This window comes from Molothrus aeneus (genome assembly GCF_037042795.1).
Source record: "Molothrus aeneus isolate 106 chromosome Z unlocalized genomic scaffold, BPBGC_Maene_1.0 scaffold_33, whole genome shotgun sequence".
NCBI classification, from domain to species: domain Eukaryota; kingdom Metazoa; phylum Chordata; class Aves; order Passeriformes; family Icteridae; genus Molothrus; species Molothrus aeneus.
The window spans coordinates 4,182,789-4,204,781 of NW_027098761.1; the positions used below are offsets into that span (position 1 = coordinate 4,182,789).

At 45.3% G+C, this 21,993-nt stretch overlaps 1 protein-coding gene across 1 annotated transcript in view; it reads right to left on the minus strand.

Annotated features, from left to right (window-relative positions):
* Window positions 1–1,819: 1,819 nt before the first annotated feature.
* Window positions 1,820–21,993, minus strand: part of LOC136569494 (coiled-coil domain-containing protein 171-like) — a 41,609-nt gene continuing 21,435 nt past the window's right edge. The window contains exons 11-15 of the mRNA XM_066569884.1: window positions 3,084–3,221; window positions 2,708–2,884; window positions 2,421–2,576; window positions 2,161–2,262; window positions 1,820–2,089 (exon numbers count right to left, since the gene is read on the minus strand). Of these exons, the coding sequence (XP_066425981.1) occupies window positions 1,820–2,089; window positions 2,161–2,262; window positions 2,421–2,576; window positions 2,708–2,884; window positions 3,084–3,221 (843 nt within the window). The remainder of the gene's footprint in view (window positions 2,090–2,160; window positions 2,263–2,420; window positions 2,577–2,707; window positions 2,885–3,083; window positions 3,222–21,993) is intronic.

A 21,993-nucleotide genomic window follows, 5' to 3' on the forward strand; every position in this document is an offset into this window, starting at 1 on the left:
GCAGGAGGCTCTGGTGAGCCCCTTGCGGGACGCTCTGCCGTGCACGCAGCACTTCTCCTCTTCTCCTGCCCGCCCAGAACGCTCCTGGGACAGCAGGACACAAGCTGGCGGGCTCTGGGCTCAGCACATCCCAAACAGAGGGGCAGGAAGATACAGTGGCTGTTTTGCAGCCCTGCCCAAGAGAGGTGGGAAGGGTCTCCTCCCTCTGGTCTCACTTGGTTGGGTTTCTGACTGGGCCTGAGGCAGGGGCTGCCATTCCTCACTTGTGGGGACACCAGAGCTGCCAGAACCACACCGAGCCTGCAGGCACTGCCCGACAGCGCTGCGGCCACTGGGACGGTCGCGCCTCTGGGGCTCAGCCATTCCCTGCTGCTGCTGCTGCTGCTTTTAGGCACACCCAAAGCTCACTGTTAGGCCATGACGGTCTCTGCTTCTGCCCTCTTCCTGTCCCTGTGTAGGGATGGAGCATTGCTGTGCTTTCAGGAAGCTCTCTGGGAAAAACTTCCAGCATTGCAAGCTCCTCTGCCCTCCATAGATGCATGCTGTGGAATCCCTCACAGTTGGCTTCAGAGCATCCTCAAGCTGGCTTTTCTAAAACCCAGGGTCCTTGTTCCCTTCAGCGTGCTCAGCACGACCTTCAACTCCATGATGCTGTGCAACTGAAGCAGCAGGACAGGGACCTTTGCAGCCTGAGCTGCCCTTGTTCCTCTCTGCCCGTGCACAGAACACAGCGTGGAAGAGAACGGCAGCAGGGCCCTGCGTGTTCCTGGGTTCAGGATTTGTGCCGCTTCAGCTCCACAGACACGTGGGTAAAGTGACAAAGCCAAACTGTTTATTAAGGGAGGGCAAAGCAAAGGGGTGAACTGGGAGGCAAAAAAGGGGATGGACAGGGCCTGGGGGCTGGAGGGAGGAAGGGAGGGAAGGAGCTGCCAACAGGGAGGGAGATGACAGGAGCTCCTGGAGCTTCCCACAGGCTCAGCTGTGACCAACAAGAGCTGGGCCTGGAGTTCCAGCTGGTCCCCTGTGCTCTGCAGGTGGTCTCATCTTCATTGGGAACTGGGGGTTGCCGAAGGACACGGATTCTTCTGATCCTGCAGACCAAGTTCGGCAGCTCTTGCCTCGAACTTCAGCTGGATAAATTGGTTGATGAAGGAGGGGCACTCGTATTCCCTCAAGGCTTGAAGGGCTGGAAAAAAGAAGCACACAGCCACGGTTAGAGGCCGGATTGCAGGAATCCAGGGAAACACTCCTGCCAGGGCCATCCCAGCCGGCTTCTGCTATGGCCAGAAGGGAGCCGGAGACAAGGGCTTGGGCCGGAAGGTTGTGGCCTCGGCTCCCCCACGTGTGCCTGAAAGCTCTCCGGGCTCTGTCCCCGCCGCCCCTCGTCCGTCCGCACAGGGAGCAGAGCCCTCGGCAGCTCGGGCTGGGATTGTAGCTCCGGAGCTGGGATTTAGAGCTGCTCCCGGCGGCCCCCGCTGGCACCCGCGCGGCTGCCCCCACTCACCCTGACTGAGGACCTGGAGCTCCTCCTTCTGCCCCATCATGAGCACTCCGGCGACCCCTGGCAAGACAGAGCCCGTGGCGGCGCCAGGCGGCACAGCTGCCCGACACGGGCGCTGGCAGCCCTGCGGCCGCACGCCCTCCTGCCCCGGCAGGGCTGCTGCCGGGCCCCTGCCGCACGCTGCCGCCCGAGGGCACGGCTGCGGGGGGGCGGCGGCAGCGCCGAGGGCGGGCGGGGCTGCAGCGGCCTGGGCGCGGCTCCCGCTGTAGCCGGGGCAGCAGCCGGGCCGGGGGCAGGGAGGGGCGCGGGGCTGCTGGCTCACCCATCAGCCTGACGGCTGCCTGTCGCAGGCGCTTCTGTGGGCTCTGCAGGAAGGGCAGGGCCCAGCGCAGGTGCTCGGCCGCTCGGCTCTCGTCCTCCAGCAGCTGCGGGGAGCACCAACAGGGAAGGCTTGGCGCGGGCTCTTCCCCTCGGCCGGGCGCTCCCTGCGCCCAGCAGCGGCCGAGCCGGCCCGCACGGCCCAGGGCAGGGAGCGGCGTGTGGGGCGCAGGCTGGCGGGCCCGGCTGCAGCGCCGGGCAGGGGCACAGCTGCCAGCCCCAGCACGGGGGGCAGGGGGGGCTTCTCCAGCCTGCGGCTGGGGCTCCCGGGCTGTCCTTACCAGGCGCTCAGCGAACTTCATGCGCTGCTGCTTCGTCAGCAGCTCCTCCAGGTCCCTCCTCCTCCGGAAGCGGGCCGCACAAAGCAGGGCTTGGAAAGAGGCCTGGAGAGCAGCAGAGAGCCAGTGGTGGCACCAGAACCCAGGCCACAGGACCCACATGCCTGTGCCAAGGCCAGGGAAGGCTGGAACCTGCGAGCTGCCAGGGCAGGAGGCAGCCCAGCTCCTTGCCAGGGATACAGCAGTGTCACACAAAAGCTGACCTTTGCCACACGCCGGTTCTCATCGTGCCAGCGCAGGAAGAGAGGGAGCAGGCTCTGGCTCACAATTCTTGTGAGAGGCTTTTCCCCCTCTTCCACTACCAGCTCCATCACTTTGCAGAAGAGCTGAATGGAGAGCAGCTGCACGTGGCTGTTGTCCTGGAGGAAAGGAAAAGACCTCAGCACCAACTACTCCAGGCCCATCAGGGCAGAGGCCCAAAAGTGCATGAGGCACAACATTTCTGGGCAGCGTCCACTGCTGGGGGCTGGCCGGGGACACAGAGCCTTACATTCTCCAAGTGTGGCAGGAGTGGCTCAGCCAGTTTCAGGGCGGTGGCGCTGGGTATCTTGAGGCCTTTCTCCTGGAGCATGTGTGTGAGCACAGAGAGGATCATGCCGACCATCTCTGCATCAGGATCCGCCAGCTGCTCCAGCAGGTGTTGATAGAGGCCGCGTATTCCTCCGCCCTGTGTGCAAGAGCAGGCCGTGCTGTGAAGCCAAGGACAGCCGCAGCACCAGCAGCTGCTTGGGGCACTCAGGCAGCTGAAGTGGGAGGCAGGAGAGCTGGGAGCAGCTGCCTCTGCTGCCAAAGGCCAGCCAAGGCCAAAGGTCTGCGTTGGCCAGCCCCACGCTGTCAGCGCAGCTTCAGCCACTGCCCTTTCTCACCAGCGAGGGCTCCTTGCTGAGCACCACGAGGCCTCTGAGCTCCAGGCGCAGCCTGTCCCTGCACTCGCTCGGCAGGTGCCTGGACACAACCGACAGGGCACTGGCACCGTCCTTGGTCAAGTCCAGACACTGCAGGACCTGAAAGGCACAGGGCAGTGACAGGGGGGCCGGCCAGCAGGAGCCCAGTGAGGGATTCCACAGCATGCATCTATGGAGGGCAGAGGAGCTTGCAATGCTGGAAGTTTTTCCCAGAGAGCTTCCTGAAAGCACAGCAATGCTCCATCCCTACACAGGGACAGGAAGAGGGCAGAAGCAGAGACCGTCATGGCCTAACAGTGAGCTTTGGGTGTGCCTAAAAGCAGCAGCAGCAGCAGCAGGGAATGGCTGAGCCCCAGAGGCGCGACCGTCCCAGTGGCCGCAGCGCTGTCGGGCAGTGCCTGCAGGCTCGGTGTGGTTCTGGCAGCTCTGGTGTCCCCACAAGTGAGGAATGGCAGCCCCTGCCTCAGGCCCAGTCAGAAACCCAACCAAGTGAGACCAGAGGGAGGAGACCCTTCCCACCTCTCTTGGGCAGGGCTGCAAAACAGCCACTGTATCTTCCTGCCCCTCTGTTTGGGATGTGCTGAGCCCAGAGCCCGCCAGCTTGTGTCCTGCTGTCCCAGGAGCGTTCTGGGCGGGCAGGAGAAGAGGAGAAGTGCTGCGTGCACGGCAGAGCGTCCCGCAAGGGGCTCACCAGAGCCTCCTGCAGGAACAGGCTGCAGGGTGCAGAGGTTTTGGGACATCACACCATAAGCAGTATGATCTAGTGAATCCAAATTTATTATCCTTTAAAAGACTATATTTATAATAAGTCTCTGCTATCCATGTGTCTCTAGCTAATACGTGATTGGTTAATCCTAGCTGTTCACGCGTCTAAAATAGAATGCTGATTGGATCATCTAATTTTTTACGTATCTTGCTGTGGTTGTCTGGCTCACCCATGGCTCATTTTCCCAAGCTTGCTGACAAACTTGCTGAGTCCTGATGACTCTTCTTCTTGTATCTTTTTCAAGGATATACCGAGCCCATTTCTGAATATGTCCATAATTCATTCTTTGTGAACGTGTTCATTGTCCATTATTACAAGCAGGCTGGATTGTGCATCGGCTGAATATGGCCATTGTCTTGCCAAAACTCCTCAACCTGCAAAATATCTTCACCAGTTCCCCGCTTTTATTTTTGCACAAACTAGACTGATTTAAAAGCACAGTCAATTATTTTTTGCACACAGCATAGTAAGCAAGGCACTATAAGCAGAATTGAAAAAAGAATACAAAGTATCATAATGCCAGAGCGTACTAAGTCCTTGAGTCAGCCTGTTATTCCCCAGAATTTTAGCCACTCATCAAAAGAATTCTAAACAACTGCCCGCTTTTTCATATTCTCCTTAAGCAATGACAGTTTCTTGTCAATATATTCAGTGGTCAGAGAGATTCATGCAACAGATCCCTTCAAAATCTTCACATCCGTCTCCTTGTGCTAGCAACAAAAAATCTAGAGCAGCCCAATCCAGTAACACAGCGTGGCATATGCTACCTACATCAGTTGGTAAGCTCATTCAGTATTGCAGATGTAATGTTAATTTGTTTTCCTGTCCAACAAGCCAATCATTTGAATTGTGTGAGGGCCTTTGATGAAGCTACATCTGGTGTAAAAAGTGATGCCAGTATAACGAAATGTGTATTCTACAATTCTACATTATCCTTACAGTCTGAGCCTAATTACATTTTGGGCGTTGGAATTTGTGCCTGATGTCAAGCATCTGTTGAATGCTAGGGGCAAACAGTGTCAATTTCCCAAAATAGCACAGTCCTCCTAATGCTTTCTGAGGAATCACAGGCTCAGCTTTATCTCCACAAATGAGAAAACTCCAGGAGGTTACATCCTTGCAGATTTTTGTTTTAGGGATACAGACCATGTCCAACTGGCACAGTATGCTGTGGTATTGTAATACCAGGAAGAAAGAGGAGATATCCAAGTGCTACCATCGCCGTGTTTTCTTGATTTCTCCCTAATCAGCTCTTTACCCTTGTGGTACTCAAAGAACAAACAGTAATTTCCTGGCACTGATCCCAAAATATCCAATTCCGGCGGCCACTGGCTTGTAGTATTTAAACCTTGAGTGATTGTAAATGCCTCAACTCCTAAAGGATTTCTAGGGATTTTTTGTGTTTCACACCAATTTTCTGTGATCATCCCATTTTGATTAGTACACCAATTGGACCAGGCCTTACTTAAGTTGCCATAAATGTGAGCTCTGGTCCAATTTCCAAATTCTTCCATTGAGTCTAAGGGAATTCCAATTAAACAGGTGCAAAATGGATGCAAAGGTGTAGCTAGTGATAAGCAGAAAGATTCTGCCCTGTTCTGGTAGCCTATGTAACCCTCATGTCAGCTCGCTGCTCTATATTGTATACTCCCTGCGTTTCCTTAATCACTCCACTAAGCAACATTGTTAATATTTGCCAGGCTGGTGCCATTGTTGCCCTTGTCATCCATCACGCCTGCGCTTTGCCCCAATTGCTTTAGCTTGTTCTCACTCAAAATCTCTAAAGTGACGTATTTGTGGTATTGCTATTCTTACTCTCCATTCAGTAGCTATTATCTTGCTCTCTAGTACAATTTGGTTTACTACAGCAATTAAAGCAAGTTTAAACTGCAACCACAGTAACAATCTTTGCTTATGTATTTCTATCAAAGATACATCTTGGAGGTAACTCTGATATCTTCTTGAGTTACGCCTTAAAAATTTAGCTCTTGCCATTCTTGGGGTAATAGTGTTAAGTGTGTAAGAACAGTTATTGCATATTAGGTTAATAGGCTTAAATTTTTGCTTTTTCCCTCGGACCACTGCTAAATGATGTTCTTGACAAACTTGTCGCCAAGTTTTTAAGTGACGCTTTATACAACGAGCCTTAAGCCTGTGGCTTACATGCACAACCATGCAGATATCAAGCATTTTCTATCTGATTTACAACTTGTGATGGAAGTGAAGGTAAAAGAAGTCTGTCTACATCTAACCTGTGTGTATTAAGCTTATGTGAAGTTGCTAGTACTTCCTCTGCATAGTCCAGCAAATTTGGTAGATATTCTAACCGTTGTTCAACGGTCGGCTGTCGAAGAATTGGATTCAGGGCTGTCTGGAATCGGTGCTTTTGCCGACTCTCCGCCTCTGGGCACAACATGGGTTGAGGACGGTGCTTTCAGATAGGGCTTCACCCCCGTGGCTGGAATCCAACGAATGCCTTTATCTGTAAGTAAGCACGTAGAAGCTCTTCCTCTTAATTTGACTGTAGCTGGTCCTTCCCACACCCCTGTTTCTGGACTTTTGAACATGACCTGAATGCCGTCAGGCAATTCCTCACTTGGATTACGTGTGAGGGCATGATGCACAAGAATAGGTGGATCTTCCCTATCTCCTGTTGTTCTAAGGTAATTAAGCACAAAAATGGCTTTAGCTGTTTTTTCCTCAGGGGATAACCTTGGAGTTCCCCCTTTTTGTTTTGCAGCATGCCCTTGAATGTCTGATGGGCACGCTCAATAATTGCCTGTCCGGTACGATTGTGAGGAATACCAGTGTCACGTCGAATACCCCACAAATTACAGAAACGTTGGAATCTTAAGGAACAGTAAGCAGGACCATTGTCTGTCTTAATTGCTAAGGGGATACCTAATATGGCAAAGCAATTGCACAAATGTTTCTCAACACGACGTCTCACCTGTTAAGGGAGTAGCTCATATAACTCAAGAATAGGTATCAATGCAAACATGGACAAACTTTTTCTGACCAAATTCTGCTACATGAGTTACTTCCATTTGCTATAATTGCAAGGGTTGAGTACCCCTAGGGTTAACACCATGACTAAACTAATGCCATCTGGTTGACAAGTCAGGACAGTATTGCACAATACCAGAAGCATCAGTAAGGGGTATAGCAAATTGTTTACCTAACATTTTTGCAGATTGATGAAGAAATGCATGGGAAGTTTTGGCTTGCTGAAATTTATCAGAGTTTGGCATTGGCCAGACAGTGGCTACTAACCGATCAGCTCGAGCGTTACCTTCAGACAGACCAGGGAGAGCTTGATGACCACGAACATGAATAATCAAGTATTCCTGCCGTTGTTGATTTAGGATTTTAAGCAATCAGCTTAAAAGGGAATACAAATGCTCATTACTCATTTCTTCAAGCACTGCTCCTTCTAGGCGTTGGACACAGCCAACTACATAAAGCGAATCAGAAACAATGTTAATGACCTCATTATTCCGATTTTCAAAAGCCCAAATCACAGCTTTCAATTCTATTGTCTGCAATATATCTTTTACCTCTCCAAAAATGACATGCTTTTTCCACGCTTTGTCTTACTGCCAAGTGCAGGCAGCCCTTTTGGGCCTTTTACCTACATCTGTAAATACTGTCTGCCCAGACACCGGACAGTCAAATCTCCAGGGTCTGTCCTCCAGACGCTCATGCTCCACTAAAGATACCACCCGGTGCCATGGATAAGTATTGTGAACTTTACCATCATATCCAGCCAAAGCTATCTGTAAAGAAACAGAATGCTTAATTCTCTATTTAAGATATTAGTTAGCTAATGCTACAGCAATTGAATATGGTTCATGTCTCTAGATTTCTAATATTCTCTCACTGCCCTTCATAGTCAAATGAGCAAAAAGTTCTAGTTGAGTGGTAATATTTCTAGATTGTTTTACAGGTAAAAATACTCTTTCTATAATAACGAAAGGATTAGCTTAAGTTTTAACCTATTGATAAATCAAGGTGAAAGGATGCTTGGCATAATTGTCATCTTCTTTGTTCTGGGTGATGATCATCAGTTGAACTGGAACATCTTCAATCAGAGGAGGTCCATGTGAGGTAGCAACCTTTGTGGCAATGTGATCTAAGGCTTGCTGTTGTTTTTTATCTTGGATCTGGCATTCATCTGCTCAAGACGCAGTACTTAGTAACTGTATTAGTGGTCCAAGTTCTTCATTAGTTATCCCACAAATAGGTCTTATCTATTGAATATTTTCTACTAACTTCTGCACATCAGGTACAGTTTTCATCTCAGTTGTAATGGTGAGTTTCTGTGGCTTCATTACAGACTGATCAATCTGCTACTTGAGATATTTCTAAGGAGCAGAAGATTGCACTTTATAAGGAGCAATTCTTATACCCCTTTCTTCTAGCAAAACTGTCATGGTTTTAGAACAGTTACATAGTTTAATTTGCAGCTACTAATATATCATCCAAGTAGTGATAGATGATATACTCAGGGAATTGCTGCCGAACAGGTTCTAATGCCCAAGCCACATAAATTTGGCACATCGTAGGGGAATTTTGCGTGCTTTGGGGCAAACAAAGTTCTTCATACTTTTTGTTCGGTTCTGCCTTATTGATAGATGTAACAGAAAATGTAACATTGACTAGTGTTTTCTGGATGCAAGGGAATGGTAAAAAAACAATCTTTGAGATCAATGATCAATATATTCTACGACTCAGGTATCATAGTAGGAGATGGAAGACCAGGTTGCAAGGCAGCCGTACTTAGCATGACTGCATTAACAGCACATAAGTCATGGAGCAACCTCCATTTCCCACTCTTGTTCGGGATGGCAAAAATTGGAGTGTTCCAAGGGGTAATCGATGCCTTTATGTGCCCTTCCTCCAGCTCTTCTTGCACTAATGGTTGGATTATGGGCAGCTTTTCCTTTGACAGCAGCCACTGATCAATCCAAACAGGTGTATCAGTGGTCTAGCTGATTTTGAGGATTGGCTGCCTTCCAGTGGCCGCTGCTAAAAAGGCCGTGTAACAATGGTGGCTTTTAAAGTTTCTTTGTAATAGAATCACCATTAGGATGTGTCAGGGTTACCTGTTTGTCTGGTTTAGGTCTTGTGATGTCTGTGGCTCAATATATTTCTTGTTTACCTGTGGAACCAAAGCTTCCTGTTCCCCATTCCTTGTAGTCCGTACAGGGGACGCAAGACTTAAAAGGAATAAGCTGAGCAATTGGTGAACCTTTGGGAATAGATACAGGAGGGAAAAATGTTCTAACCATAATTTTAACAACCCCTTGATAGTCTGCATCAATAACTCTTGGAATTCTATTTCATCTCTTTTTACTGGCAGATGATCTCTCTAACAGTAAAGAACTAAGCTTATCTTTCAAGGGTCTTTTTACATTAGTATCCATCAGGTGTACAGCAGAGTCTGTGATGGTAACAGCTACTGTGGTTTCTACTTCTACACTGGCACTTCTAGAAGTTGACGATCTAAGGGAGTAAAATCTTCTTCTTCTTCTTCCGTGGGAGGCTGAGCTATCCAGGCAGCTCTCTGTATTTCTCTCGGCATGCATGGAGAGGGCGCGTTCCAAGGCCCGTTTCCCTGGAACCGATATTCTCTAGTATTGTGGTTCTCTTTTTTGCGGATCAAACAAAATTTTTTCATAAATGCAGAGTGACACTGACTTATTTGAATATATTTCATGCAAGATATATGCTTAAATTCCACTAGTTCACCCAGTGTTGCTTGCCACAGACCATAGTGACAAGAAGTGCTCTACAGACTTTGGACTTTTGAACAGCAATGTTTTGCTGGTCCAACCTAGAACAGTCCTAGCACTCTGGAGAAAAGGTAAAATAATTCACACTTGATTTTGGAAGCCTGGAGCAATGGAAAAAAAAATCATCCTGAATCAAAGAATGTTCAAGAGAAGCATACTGGGAGGCACAAACTGAATGAAACAATAATGTCTAAAACCAGAATGCTTGAAGCTGTGGAAGGAGAACGGGGAGATTTGCCTTGCTACCAGATCCCAAATGTGCTGTGGTTCCAGTAGCCTAGTTTACAACACTCTTGGGAAGAATGAGACAGCCACAGAGCAATTAGCAGTGCTCAGACCTGCTGGAGAGCACATGAGGTCCTATCTGAAAACCACATGCAAGTTCGATTTTTGTAAATTTGCTCTGGAAAAGTAGAGAAGAGTTTAGTGATAGCAGGTAGGAGTTTAATTCTAGCATCCCCTTTCCTATTCCCTCTGCTCTAAGAGAGATCGGTTACTTTTTCTCCTGCAAACACAGTAAGGAGCCTTTTATTTCCCCCCTCTCCTGAGGGGTGAGATATAAACCCCCTTACAGCACTTAGTAGACTGATAATGCAGAAGCTGTATAAAAGAATCAGGTGATATGACACATTGAAAACAGGAGTCAAAGAAACACAGATAGCATTTTTCAATAGTACCAGTTCAGGATAAATTTCATTTTCGCATGAGTTCCTCCCATTCAGAGCTGAAACTGAGAAAACAATCTGCCAGTAGAGAGGTCCCAGCTGTGTCAAGGTTCCGTGACAACTAGAAGTCATGACTGGCCATGCCTCCACAGATGTGTCTCTGGGCTTTGCAGGATAGCAATGAGATCAGAAAATTATAAAAAGGGCCTGCCATAAACTGCTGCAGCCTGCAAATGCCTCAGGCATTTGTTGGGGACAAAGCAGCTCCTGTCACCCATGGCTAGTGGGACTTTGCTGCAGCACTTTTTGGTTGCATATTTTCTCATGGCTGTCACCTGTGTGGTGAAGGTTTTTTTTATTTATGCATTCATCATTTGTGTTAAAACAGCAATAGTAGTGCAAAAATTTTCACTAGTAATGCCAATAGAAATAACATAAACTCCCCAAAAGAAAACGTTAAACAAGAGCAGTGTTACCAGCCAATTCACAAACCTTTTCTAACAGCGGAAAAGTGAAAGGTTTGTTGTGAAAAGTATTGATCTTTTACACTGTTGAAACTATCAATACCACGTGCTGGGGTTGGAACTCTCCAAGAAACAAATATTGATTTCCCTCTTTTCTGATGTACAGAAATGACAGACAAGGGCTGAACGAACTCTGAATCTTTTAATTGTTTTGAGGCCGACAGATTCTGTTAGTATTTAATTTTTATTGTTTCATTGTTCTCCTGTTTTCTGCTGCCACCCCCCTACCCATCTTTGAAACCTTCGAGGGGAGATACTTTGCTTTTTTTTTCCTTTTTTGTGTTAGAAAGACAAGTGAAGGAGTAGTTGAAATTAATGTAGTATTCCCTATACTGCAGTTCGCTGTCCGGTCTGATTCATCTAATTTTAGTATTACCTTCAGGAACATTGTAGCAATTTATTTGAAACACAAAGTACTAGTGATGATATAGCATTCTTATTTTTTAAAAACAACACACGTTCCAGAAAATCATGCTATAAAATAAATGTCTTCTTTATAATAGTGAACTGTGGACATTCCATCTCAGTATAAATGCTGCAAACAGAAATCCTGCTTCAGAATCTTTAATTTCACCAATTTTACAACAAATATGAATGGCAAAATTGAAAGAGAAAGACGGAGGAATACATAGGCACATGTGTTTCTATTGATCCAAATGCTAAGCAGAATTTGGAGCAAAATGAAATGGATTAGAGCAGAGTAAATTTTTTTCTTTAATTTTATTTTATGGAATAAGCATTAATCTTCAATACCGGGTATATGTCATGTAAAGCTTAAAAAGTAGTTATTCATTGTCCTGAAGATCACCCAGACACAGTAAATAAATTTCATTTTTTTGGCAAGAGATCCAGGCGTTCACGCCATTGGTGATGGATCTTTCTCAAACACTGTCCCGTCTCTCATATAGTAATGAGATTACCTTGCTTGTTTTTGCTTGTCACTAAAGCCAAGCACACAGTTTTATTGAATGTATTGTTTCACTTTTCTGTTGCCTTAATATTCCTAGTAAAATATGATCTTTCTTTCCATTGGTGTCTGTGTCCTTTAAAACACCCCTGTCAATTGACAGAACAAGGGCCTAAGACCTACTGGGATCAACGTTAGATTTGTTGAAGTTGCCTAAGCAATGGTTTGTGCCCCTCATTTTTTTCAACAATAGCCCAAGTCTGTAGAAAAGGGGAACTTAAGCAAGTATCTTGAGTTTCCTGAAAAGAACAAAATTCTTGGACAGCAAGCAGCATTCCCAAAGAGCTAGCAGCAAACTGAAGATACCTTGATGAACAGATTAGTGAGATTATGAGCCACGTTTGCCTGTGATGGCAATGTTGCCTTTTTCCCAACCTGGAAATGAAAGTAGAGATAATTTTAGTAAGGAGATAATATAAAAATGGATCTTTATTTGGAAGTTTTCAGGGGCAGTTATGGAAGATGTCCACAAAAGCCCACTCCCTCCAGAGATGAGTACATATTTGTAGGTTTTAGGAAATTAGCGTAATTGATAAAAAGCACTAATTAGGACAACAAGTGGTGATGCAATTCCCCCCCAGGTCAAGTTCCTTCTCTGGAGTCCCCCCTCTTGGCACTGGCTGTACTTTGTCCATTAAAATGCATCTCAAAGAGTTGTTCTTGTGTGCCAGGAAGAACCAAGATGGCACCAGGGCCTTGGACCCCCCCCCAGCGCTTGGAGCTCTGGAATTTGTTTTGTCTTTCTGCTTAGGGAAAGGACTTGGAAAAGTATTGGGAAAACTGGTGACTAATACAGTAGGATACAGAGCTACAAACATATATGCAAAGAATATAGAAAACATAGAAAAAAAGGCAAAACCCAAATGGCATCAGCAAGGTCTTGGGCATGAACATGTATGTCCAGATGGCCTTCTCAGCCCTATTTCTGTGTATTTCTGGGAACCAGAGGAATCCTGCTTGAGCCTGTGCGGAGATGGATTTGGGAAGTAAAAATTTGTTTATTTTTTTCTCCTTGGGGCAGCTCCTGTTCCTAACATCAGCTAAGCCTCTCTCCACCTGATGCCTCTGTTGCAGCAAAACAATTCATGGCAGACAGAAGACACTGACAATTCCAGGGACATGGCTTTCTCCAGTGCCAGCTGTGAGTGGGAGTCGGAATAAAGACTCTGTAAACCACAACTCCATTGGAAGATTCCTTTCCTTTTCATTCCGTAAATAAGCTCTACATTCCCTTCTGAATTGTCAGTTGCTTGTTAAGGATGGGAACTTCTCTTTTATGATTTTTTTTCCTATGGTTTTTCCTATGGAATTGGATGAAGGTCTCCTTCATTCACAAACTCCAGACCAAACTGCCTTTGAAATATATAGCCCACATATAAAAACAGTAGTTTTTGCCCAGCCATGGTACTTCTAGATCAGAAAGCAAAGGCAATGGTATTTGCAGCCAAAACCCAACAAAGCCTGGGACAGCCAAAACATTCTGGGGAGACACAGGCCTCCAGCTGTTCCTAGAAATCAATGGAGTTCCTGCCAAATGGTTCTGTAGCGCTAAGTGCAATCTCTTTGCCTGGATCAGAGCCTTGCTCAATGGAAAAAACAGAAAGATCAGCAAGGGTGCTCCCAAAGGCCCATCACATCGTTTTTATTCTGCTCATCTGGCTTAAGTTTGCAACTCAATGTGTGGCTGCAGTTACACTGATGAGGAGGAAAGAAAAACAAAACAAACAAACAAACAAAAAACACCAATAAAAAAAGAGCCTCATGGCAGGGCTATGACGTTCCACAAGAGGAATCACTGGTGTGCATTTCATGGACCTCTCTCAAGTCTATTAAAGTACTTTAGTCCTGGTTTAAAATAGACAGCTATGAAACAACTTCGAGAGACAGAGACTAAAATGGCTGGTGGATATTTTTTTTAAGAATGAGGAAAATGACCCAAAAGGTGGTTTTTTATAACATTTTAAAATATATTACATAAAAATTAAGCACTGCAATAAGTAAGAATTAAAAAAACCAAGTGCTTAGGTATACAAATAATTAGAAACACAGAAATGTGAAGATATGAATGCATATTTTCATAAAAATATGAAATTACAGACAAAAGTCACTGATGGTAGTGACAGGAATGTGACATACACACACACTGAGCTCATGCAGCAACAGCCAATGCTTATTGAATGGCTGTGGGAAATGGATTTGTGAAGAATTCTCAAAACCTGACAGAAAGCACACAGTCTTGTACACCTGTATGCAAACACTGAGATAAGGTGTGCTGACTTAGGAAGGCCATGGAATAGAAATGACGTTGCTGAGAGAGACTGTACTAGAAAAAAGTTTCAACAAGTTTCAAAATATGGCCCTGCAAAAAGACTAGATATTTTAGAGAATTAGAACTGTGAAAGATGCATTGTAGCAGGACCATGTGGGGAAAAATAGAGGTGATTGGTGTTAGAGGTAATAGCAGCATTTTGTGGCAAAAGCTAATAGGTTGAAAAACATTTATAAGGTATTGTAACCAGGAAATAGGTTGGCTTCTGATGGAATGGCGTTGAGTTTTACATCTCTTGTGTCTCACTATTCATCTAGACTGATAATGGAATCAAATCTTTTTAAAGGCCTCTCAGTTGCCCCGTCTCTGTAAAAGCTGGGAAAACAACAAAAGGCACCCTCTTTTATAGGGGCTTCAAATTTCCCACTCTTACCTAGCTGATTGGACAAGGGTCTTAGCTCCACCAGCTCACTGGCCAATGATATGGGTGCATTCATCGTTCAAATGGATTGGCTAAAGTCCCTGTTTGAACTTGAATCCAGCCTATCAGTAACACACCCGGGGACTTGGTTGCTTCTACTATCCAATGGATTAGGCTGGTTGAGTTGCTGTCTTGTTATGCCACATTATCTGTGCACCTTTGGCCACCTACAGCTGTCACAACCAAAAACTACATACATTGAAATACTACACAAAGGTTGGTACTTTAATTACTCCTTTTTTAATTATGCTTTAATTAGGTCTTTTTACACTGCTGGATTTTTTTTTTTCTTCTGAAGAGAAGCTAGGATATTGCTCAAGAAAACTGTCACATCCAATAATTGAATTCCCTGATTTCTTCTGGTGCTGGGTAAGACCTTCAGGCTGAAAGACTTGATTGAGGGCAAAGAACTAGTTCTGTGTGGTTTTGTTGACTGAAGACCCAGTACCAGTTCTGCTCCCTGTCATATGGGAGGGTGCACCCATTGATGACCCAGTACTGTTTCTGGTTGGTGTCAGGTTGGTGAATGTGTCCCTTGATGACCCAATGCTTGCTCTGCTTGGTGTCCCGCTGGAGGATATGTTGCTTGCAGACAAACTGTAACTTCTGTCGGATATCGCATGGGAGGATATGTCCACTGATGATCCAAAACTCGTACTTAGGTTTTGGGTCATCAGTGGACATATTGTACAGTCTGGTGTCACACTGGAGGGTATGCTGCTTGCAGACAAACTGTAACTTCTGTCGGATAGCCTGTGGGAGGATATGTCCATTGATGATCCAAAACCTGTTCTGTCTGGTGTCACACTGGATGATGTGTCAGTTGCATACAGAGTTCACGTTCTGCATGGTACCACACTGGAGGGCACGCTGGGTACAGGCACAGCTCTGTCTTGTGACACACTGGAGAGTCTGTCAGTTGTATACAGAGTGCGCGTTCCGCATGGTACCACACTGGAGGGTACGCTGGGTACAGGCACAGCTCTGTCTTGTGACACACTGGAGAGTCTGTCAGTTGTATACAGAGTGCGCGTTCCGCATGGTACCACACTGGAGGGTACGCTGGGTACAGGCACAGCTCTGTCTTGTGACACACTGGAGAGTCTGTCAGTTGCATACAGAGTGCGCGTTCCGCATGGTACCACACTGGAGGGTACGCTGGGTACAGGCACAGCTCTGTCTTGTGACACACTGGAGAGTCTGTCAGTTGTATACAGAGTGCACGTTCCGCGTGGTACCACACTGGAGGGCACGCTGGGTACAGGCACAGCTCTGTCTGGTGTCACACTGGATGATGTGTCGGTTGTATACAGAGTACACATTCTGCGTGGTACCACACTGGAGGGCAAGCTGGGTACAGGCACAGCTCTGTCTCGTGCCACACTGGAGAGTCTGTCAGTTGTATACAGAGTGCACGTTCTGCATGGTACCACACTGGAGGGCAAGCTGGGTACAGGCACAGCTCTGTCTCGTGCCACACTGGAGAGTCTGTCAGTTGCATACAGAGTGCGCGTTCTGCATGGTACCACACTGGAGGGCACGCTGGGTACAGGCACAGCTCTGTCTCGTGCCACACTGGAGAGTCTGTCAGTTGTATACAGAGTGCACGTTCTGCATGGTACCACACTGGAAGGTACCCTGGGTACAGGCACAGTTCTGTCTGGTGCCACAGTGGATGTTGTGTCAGTTCCAGAAACAGTATAGGTTCTGAGTCTAAGCTCTCCTCTGTGTGCTGGAATAATAAAAATAGAAAAACAAATCAAGAGCAAATCTACGTTTCCTGTTAAATACCTCTCACAAGGGTATGTATGTGAAGTACTTATAACTATTCGCTTCTTAAGTGCTTATTTGAAACACACGGCACCTGATTATAGATACTAATCTTTAACAGACAAAGGACATTAGCACAAGTATCCTGCCCTCAGAAGGGCTGTAAAACAATGGCACTTTATTTGATGTGCTACACAATACTTAGAGAGATCTTTTATCCCTCATCATTATAATTCCAAGGCTGTGTTTTTTAATCAAGTAAACAAACTTATTCTACAGTCTCCCTGTCACTGTTATTGGGGAACACTTGCCCTGTTGGCCACAGAAGGGATTTATTTGTTTTTGGATATATTTCACTATTAATTGAAATCAACACTTAATGTTCTTCAAATATTAGTCAGGCATATTGTTGCAGGCAACATTTTAATTAAATTACTGTAATATTCAAGTATGTTACAACAGCGTGACAAGTTAAAAGTTCACATAAATAGAATACTGAGTATCAAACAATTTTTGCATAGAAAAGGCATTTTCTTTACCAAATAGCACGTGTGGGGTTGAACTAACGTGTTTTTGAAAACTTTGTCCTAAATTACATAATGTGATTTATAATATGAGTTTCATATCGTTGTTATTATTTTAAACTGCATGATTTATAATGTTTGGTTACAACTATTACTTGTGTAAGCATATTAATAGTTGTAATGACAAGGAGAGCATTTGTACTGGGATATGTGCATTCCTTGGCTATGTAGTAATGTTGGCAAGTGATGCTCAGTTGATTAAAATCAGGTATGAATTGCTAATACTCCTGTAAAAAATTAGTTTCTGGGAGACATCACTGCTTGGTGTATTATAGACACTTCCAGATAAGTAAACACTGTCAGTGTAATTTTCTGTTTTGCCTGTACTGATATCTCCATTCTTTCATGTCTGCCATCATCTCAGTAGCTGGAAAATTCTCTTTTGTGGCATATGTTGGTTTTGCATGGGTTTATTTTTGGTCAGGAGGGAAGAAGCCAGCCATGAAAGTGATATTTCTGTGAGGAGGTGCTAAAAGCTTCCTCCATGCCAGGCAAAACCAATCGCTGTCTCCCTCTGAGAACAGGCACACTGCTAAGTCAATTACAAAAGCTTGTAATGCCTCTATGATAATTTATTTATGAAAGACAAAACCTTGGGAACTCTCTTTTTCTTCCTTGGAGAGGTGGGTGCCAGGGTCTTCCTGCTCCAGGGCTGGCCATGTGGCCAGGACAGCGCAGCCAAGATGGGCACAGCCAGGCTGGCGCCATGTGGTGCGGCTGTCTCAGTGTGGCTCACAATGAGCTTTATTTGCTTAGCCGCTTTTAGCCAGCCATGCTGCCAACAGAAGGACCAGAAGTAGTGGCAGTGGATTTTTTTTCCCCTTTTTGGTGCACCACATGAGGAGAGGCACTGAGTGGAGCCGGCAGCTGGCGCGTCCCGCATGGCGCCGGTGGGAGCCGTGTGATCAGTGTGAGGGGCATGGCGAGCAATTGCCCAGGGTGAAGCCTGCATGGGATCAACCTTTCAACACTGCAGAGGTCTATAAAACTTTTCAATTGATAGAACTTGAGAACAAATGAACTTACAAACACTAATTCTCTCCTGAGTCAGAGAAAAGGAAAAGGGGAAGACATGCGAGGAGAACAACATGGCGACACTAAGGTTGGTGCAGAAGAGGGAGGGGGAGGAGGAGGTGCTCTGGGCCTCAAAGCTGAAATTCTCCTGCAAGCTGTGGTGAGGACTATAACACAACAATCTATTTCCTTGTAATTCATTAAGTGTGTGGGAGAATACAGAAATCACCTGCAGCCTGTGAGAAAAAGGTGCTCATCCTGGAATGTGTGGATGCTGAGAAGCTGTGATCAAATGAAAGACTTGAAAGAGAGACGCCTTGCTTCCAGAGATAGAAGAAAAATACCTTTGCTTTTATACTAGAACAGCTTATCCTTAAAACAAAACCCCATGAACCAAATGGCCCATGAAAAAACAGTTGTGGGAAGACTTCTTTGCCCTTGGGAGTGACTCATGTTGCAGCAAATTTGGGCGGGGCTGCTACTCGTGAAAATTAGAATCACATTGGAAAAGTTCACAGAGAACTGTCTCCTTTGGAAGAGACTCCATGGCATAGCAAAAAAACCACCTCTCCCTAAGCAGACTGAAGAAAGACTTTTAGAAGTGACAAACTGACTAAAAGCCCCATGTTTTGTCTCCCTCTGTTGTTGGTCGGAAGGGCTATGGAAGGGTTGGTCAGAAGGGCTATGGAAGAGTTTTAAATCTCATGATTCTTTTTAAATTTCATTAACAGATTTTTCTTTATATATTTTAAAGTTTTGAGCCTGTTTTGCCTTTAAAGTGTTTTACTTCTAATCCTTATCTCAGCCCATGAGCTTTTTAATTGTTCTTTCCCCCTCCTCTACTCAACTGTGGCAGAGGAGAATAAGTAAAGGATTTTTTATAGGTGCATTGGCTTTTAATGCACTGTAGGTGCATTGGCTTTTAGCCAATGTCAAACCCACGACACTATCAGATTTTACTTTACTTACTATCACTGTAAGAACATTCACATGTTTCAAAGCAAATAAACTATTCACTACTAACAGTACTAAGAAAAAGTTACAATTATTTGAGGTCCACATTTACTGAATTCTGTCCTACACTTTTTCCAAGAAAAAAAATGCAAGACAGAGGGTGACAAGAAAAAAGCCCAGTCTGACAAATTTCTACAACTTAGAGAAAGCCAAGTTTAAAAGGCAAGGAAATGCAAAGAACTGCAATGGTTGTGGTTGCAAGGAAAGGCTATTGCAAAAACATTAATGGTTTAAAACAGAAAGAAAGGAAAAAGCCTTTTAAAAAATTAAAAATAGTAATGAAAGAAAAAAAATCAAAAACCAAATACCCATCCACCTGCCACCAACACTCCCCCAAACCAAAAAAATCCAAACAAGCAAGCAATCAAACAAAAATAAAAATAACCAAGCAAATGGGGACCACTAGGAAAAAAAAACCTACTAAAAATTACAAAAATTTTAATCCCTGTCTTAGCTTTCACCATCCCCTTCCTCTTCTGAAAAACGTCTCTGAACATTTCTGTTTGCGCTTGTTTTAATGCTACATTATGGAATGCTACATTTACAATTCAGTGTTTTGTGCATTTACAATTAAGTGTTGTTGCGTTTGCCTACAGAAGCTGTGCAGCACGAAGGGAGATGCTGTCTGGGAACCCACATTCAAGTGACTTTAATTGCTTGAAAAGCACAAAGCACACTTACCCACAGGAACAGGAGCAGCAGCAGGAACAGCAACAGGAGGAGGAGGTGGAGGAGGAGGAGCAGGAGCAGAGCAGGAGGTGGAGGTGGTGGAGGTGGAGGTGGTGGTGGTGGAGGAGGTGGTGGAGGAGGTGGAGGAGGAGGAGCAGGAGCAGGGGGTGGAGGTGGTGGAGGAGGTGGAGGAGGAGGAGCAGAAGTGGGAGCAGGAGGTGGAGGTGGTGGAGGTGGAGGAGGAGGAGGAGGAGCAGGAGCAGGAGGTGGAGGTGGAGGTGGTGGTGGTGGAGGTGGAGGAGGAGGAGCAGAAGTGGGAGCAGGAGGAGGTGGTGGAGGTGGAGGAGGAGGAGGAGGAGGAGGAGGAGCAGAAACAGGAGCAGGAGGTGGAGGTGGAGGTGGTGGAGGTGGAGGTGGAGGAGGAGGAGGAGGAGGAGGAGCAGGAGCAGGAGCAGGAGGTGGAGGTGGAGGTGGAGGTGGAGGTGATGGTGGTGGAGGAGGTGGAGGAGGAGCAGAAGTGGGAGCAGGAGGAGGTGGTGGAGGTGGAGGAGGAGGAGCAGCAGCAGCAGCAGGAGCAGGAGGAGGTGGTGGAGGTGGTGGAGGAGGTGGAGGAGGAGGTGGTGAACCACCTGCTTCAGATTCAATGTGGCGGTGTGAAGATTCTGTTTGGAGAAAGTAAATTGTAATAAGCAAGGAAATGCACAATACTGGAATGGTTGTGTTTGAAAGGAAAGGCTGTTACAAAATGTTAATGGCTTCTAACAAAAAGACAGGGAAAAGTCTATGAAGGAAAGGAAAGGAAATTTCAAGGAAATTTCAAAGAAAGGAAAGGAAATTGCAAGGAAGGGAAATTTCAAGAAAATTTCAAGAAAAGGAAAGTTCCAGGACAGGAAATTTCAAGGAAAGGAAATTTCCAGGACAGGAAATTTCAAGGAAAGGAAAGGAAAGGGTAACGGAATTTCACGGAAAGGGAATTTCAAGGAAAGAAAATTTCAAGGAAATTTCAAGGGAAGGGAAGGGAAGGGAAGGGAAGGGAAGGGAAGGGAAGGAAAGGAAAGGAAAGGAAAGGAAAGGAAAGGAAAGGAAAGGAAAGGAAAGGAAAGGAAAGGAAAGGAAAGGAAAGGAAAGGAAAGGAAAGGAAAGGAAAGGAAAGGAAAGGAAAGGAAAGGAAAGGAAAGGAAAGGAAAGGAAAAAGGAAGGGAAAGGGAAATTTCAAGGAAGGGAAAGGGAATTTCAAGGAAAATAAATTTCAAGGAAAGGACATTTCAAGGAAATTTCAAGGAAAGGAAATGTCAAGAAAAATTCAAAGAAAGGAAATTTCCAGGACAGGAATTTCAAGGAAAGGTAATTTCAAGGAAATTTCAAGGAAATTTCAAGGAAATTTTAGGGAAAGGAAATTTGAGGAAACGAAATGTCAAGGAAGTTTCAAGGAAGCTTCAAGGAAGTTTCAAGGCAAGGAAAGGAAATTGCAAGGAAAGGAAATTTCACGGAAATTTCAAGGAAAGGAAAAGAAATTTCAAGGAAAGGAAAGGATATTTCAAGGAAGTTTCAAGGAAGTTTCAAGGCAAGGAAATTGCAAGGAAATTTCAAGGCAAGGAAATTTCAAGGCAAGGAAATTTCAAGGAAATTTCAAGGCAGGGAAATTTCAAGGTAAGGAAAGGAAATTGCAAGGAAATTTCAAGGAAAGGAAAGGAAATTTTAAGGCAAGGAAATGAAAGGATATTTCAGAGAAAGGAAAGGAAAGGAAATTTCAAGGCAAGGCAAAGAAATTGCAAGGAAATTTCAAGGCAAGGCAAGGAGATTTCAAGGAAAGGACAGAAAATTTCAGGGAAAGGGAAAGATATTTCAAGGAAGTTTCAAGGAAAGGAAATTTCAAGGCAAGGAAAGGAAATTTCAAGGAAAGGAAAAGGAAGGGAAGCAAAGTTCCAGGAAAGGAAAGTTCCAGGAAAGGAGGAAGGATAGTAATATTAAAAACAAAACAACTCAGAAACCAAACACATACCCACCCACCACCACCACTCCCCAAAACCAAAACAAATCCAACCAACCAAGCAACATTCAAACTGCAAGAAAAAAACCCCAAATCAAATAATGACCAATAGAAAAAAAATACAGTACTAATTTTAAGTCCTGTGTTAACTTTCATCACCTTCTTTCTCTTCTGAAAAATGTCTCTGAACATTTCTGTTTGCACTAATTTTATTGCTTCAATATGTTTACAATTAATTGTTGTTGTATTTGCCTACAGAAGCTGTGCAGCATGAAGGGAGATGCTGGCTGGGAACCCACATCCAAGTGACTGTAATTGCTTGCAAAGCACACTTACCATCAGGAACAGGAGTAAGAGGCACCA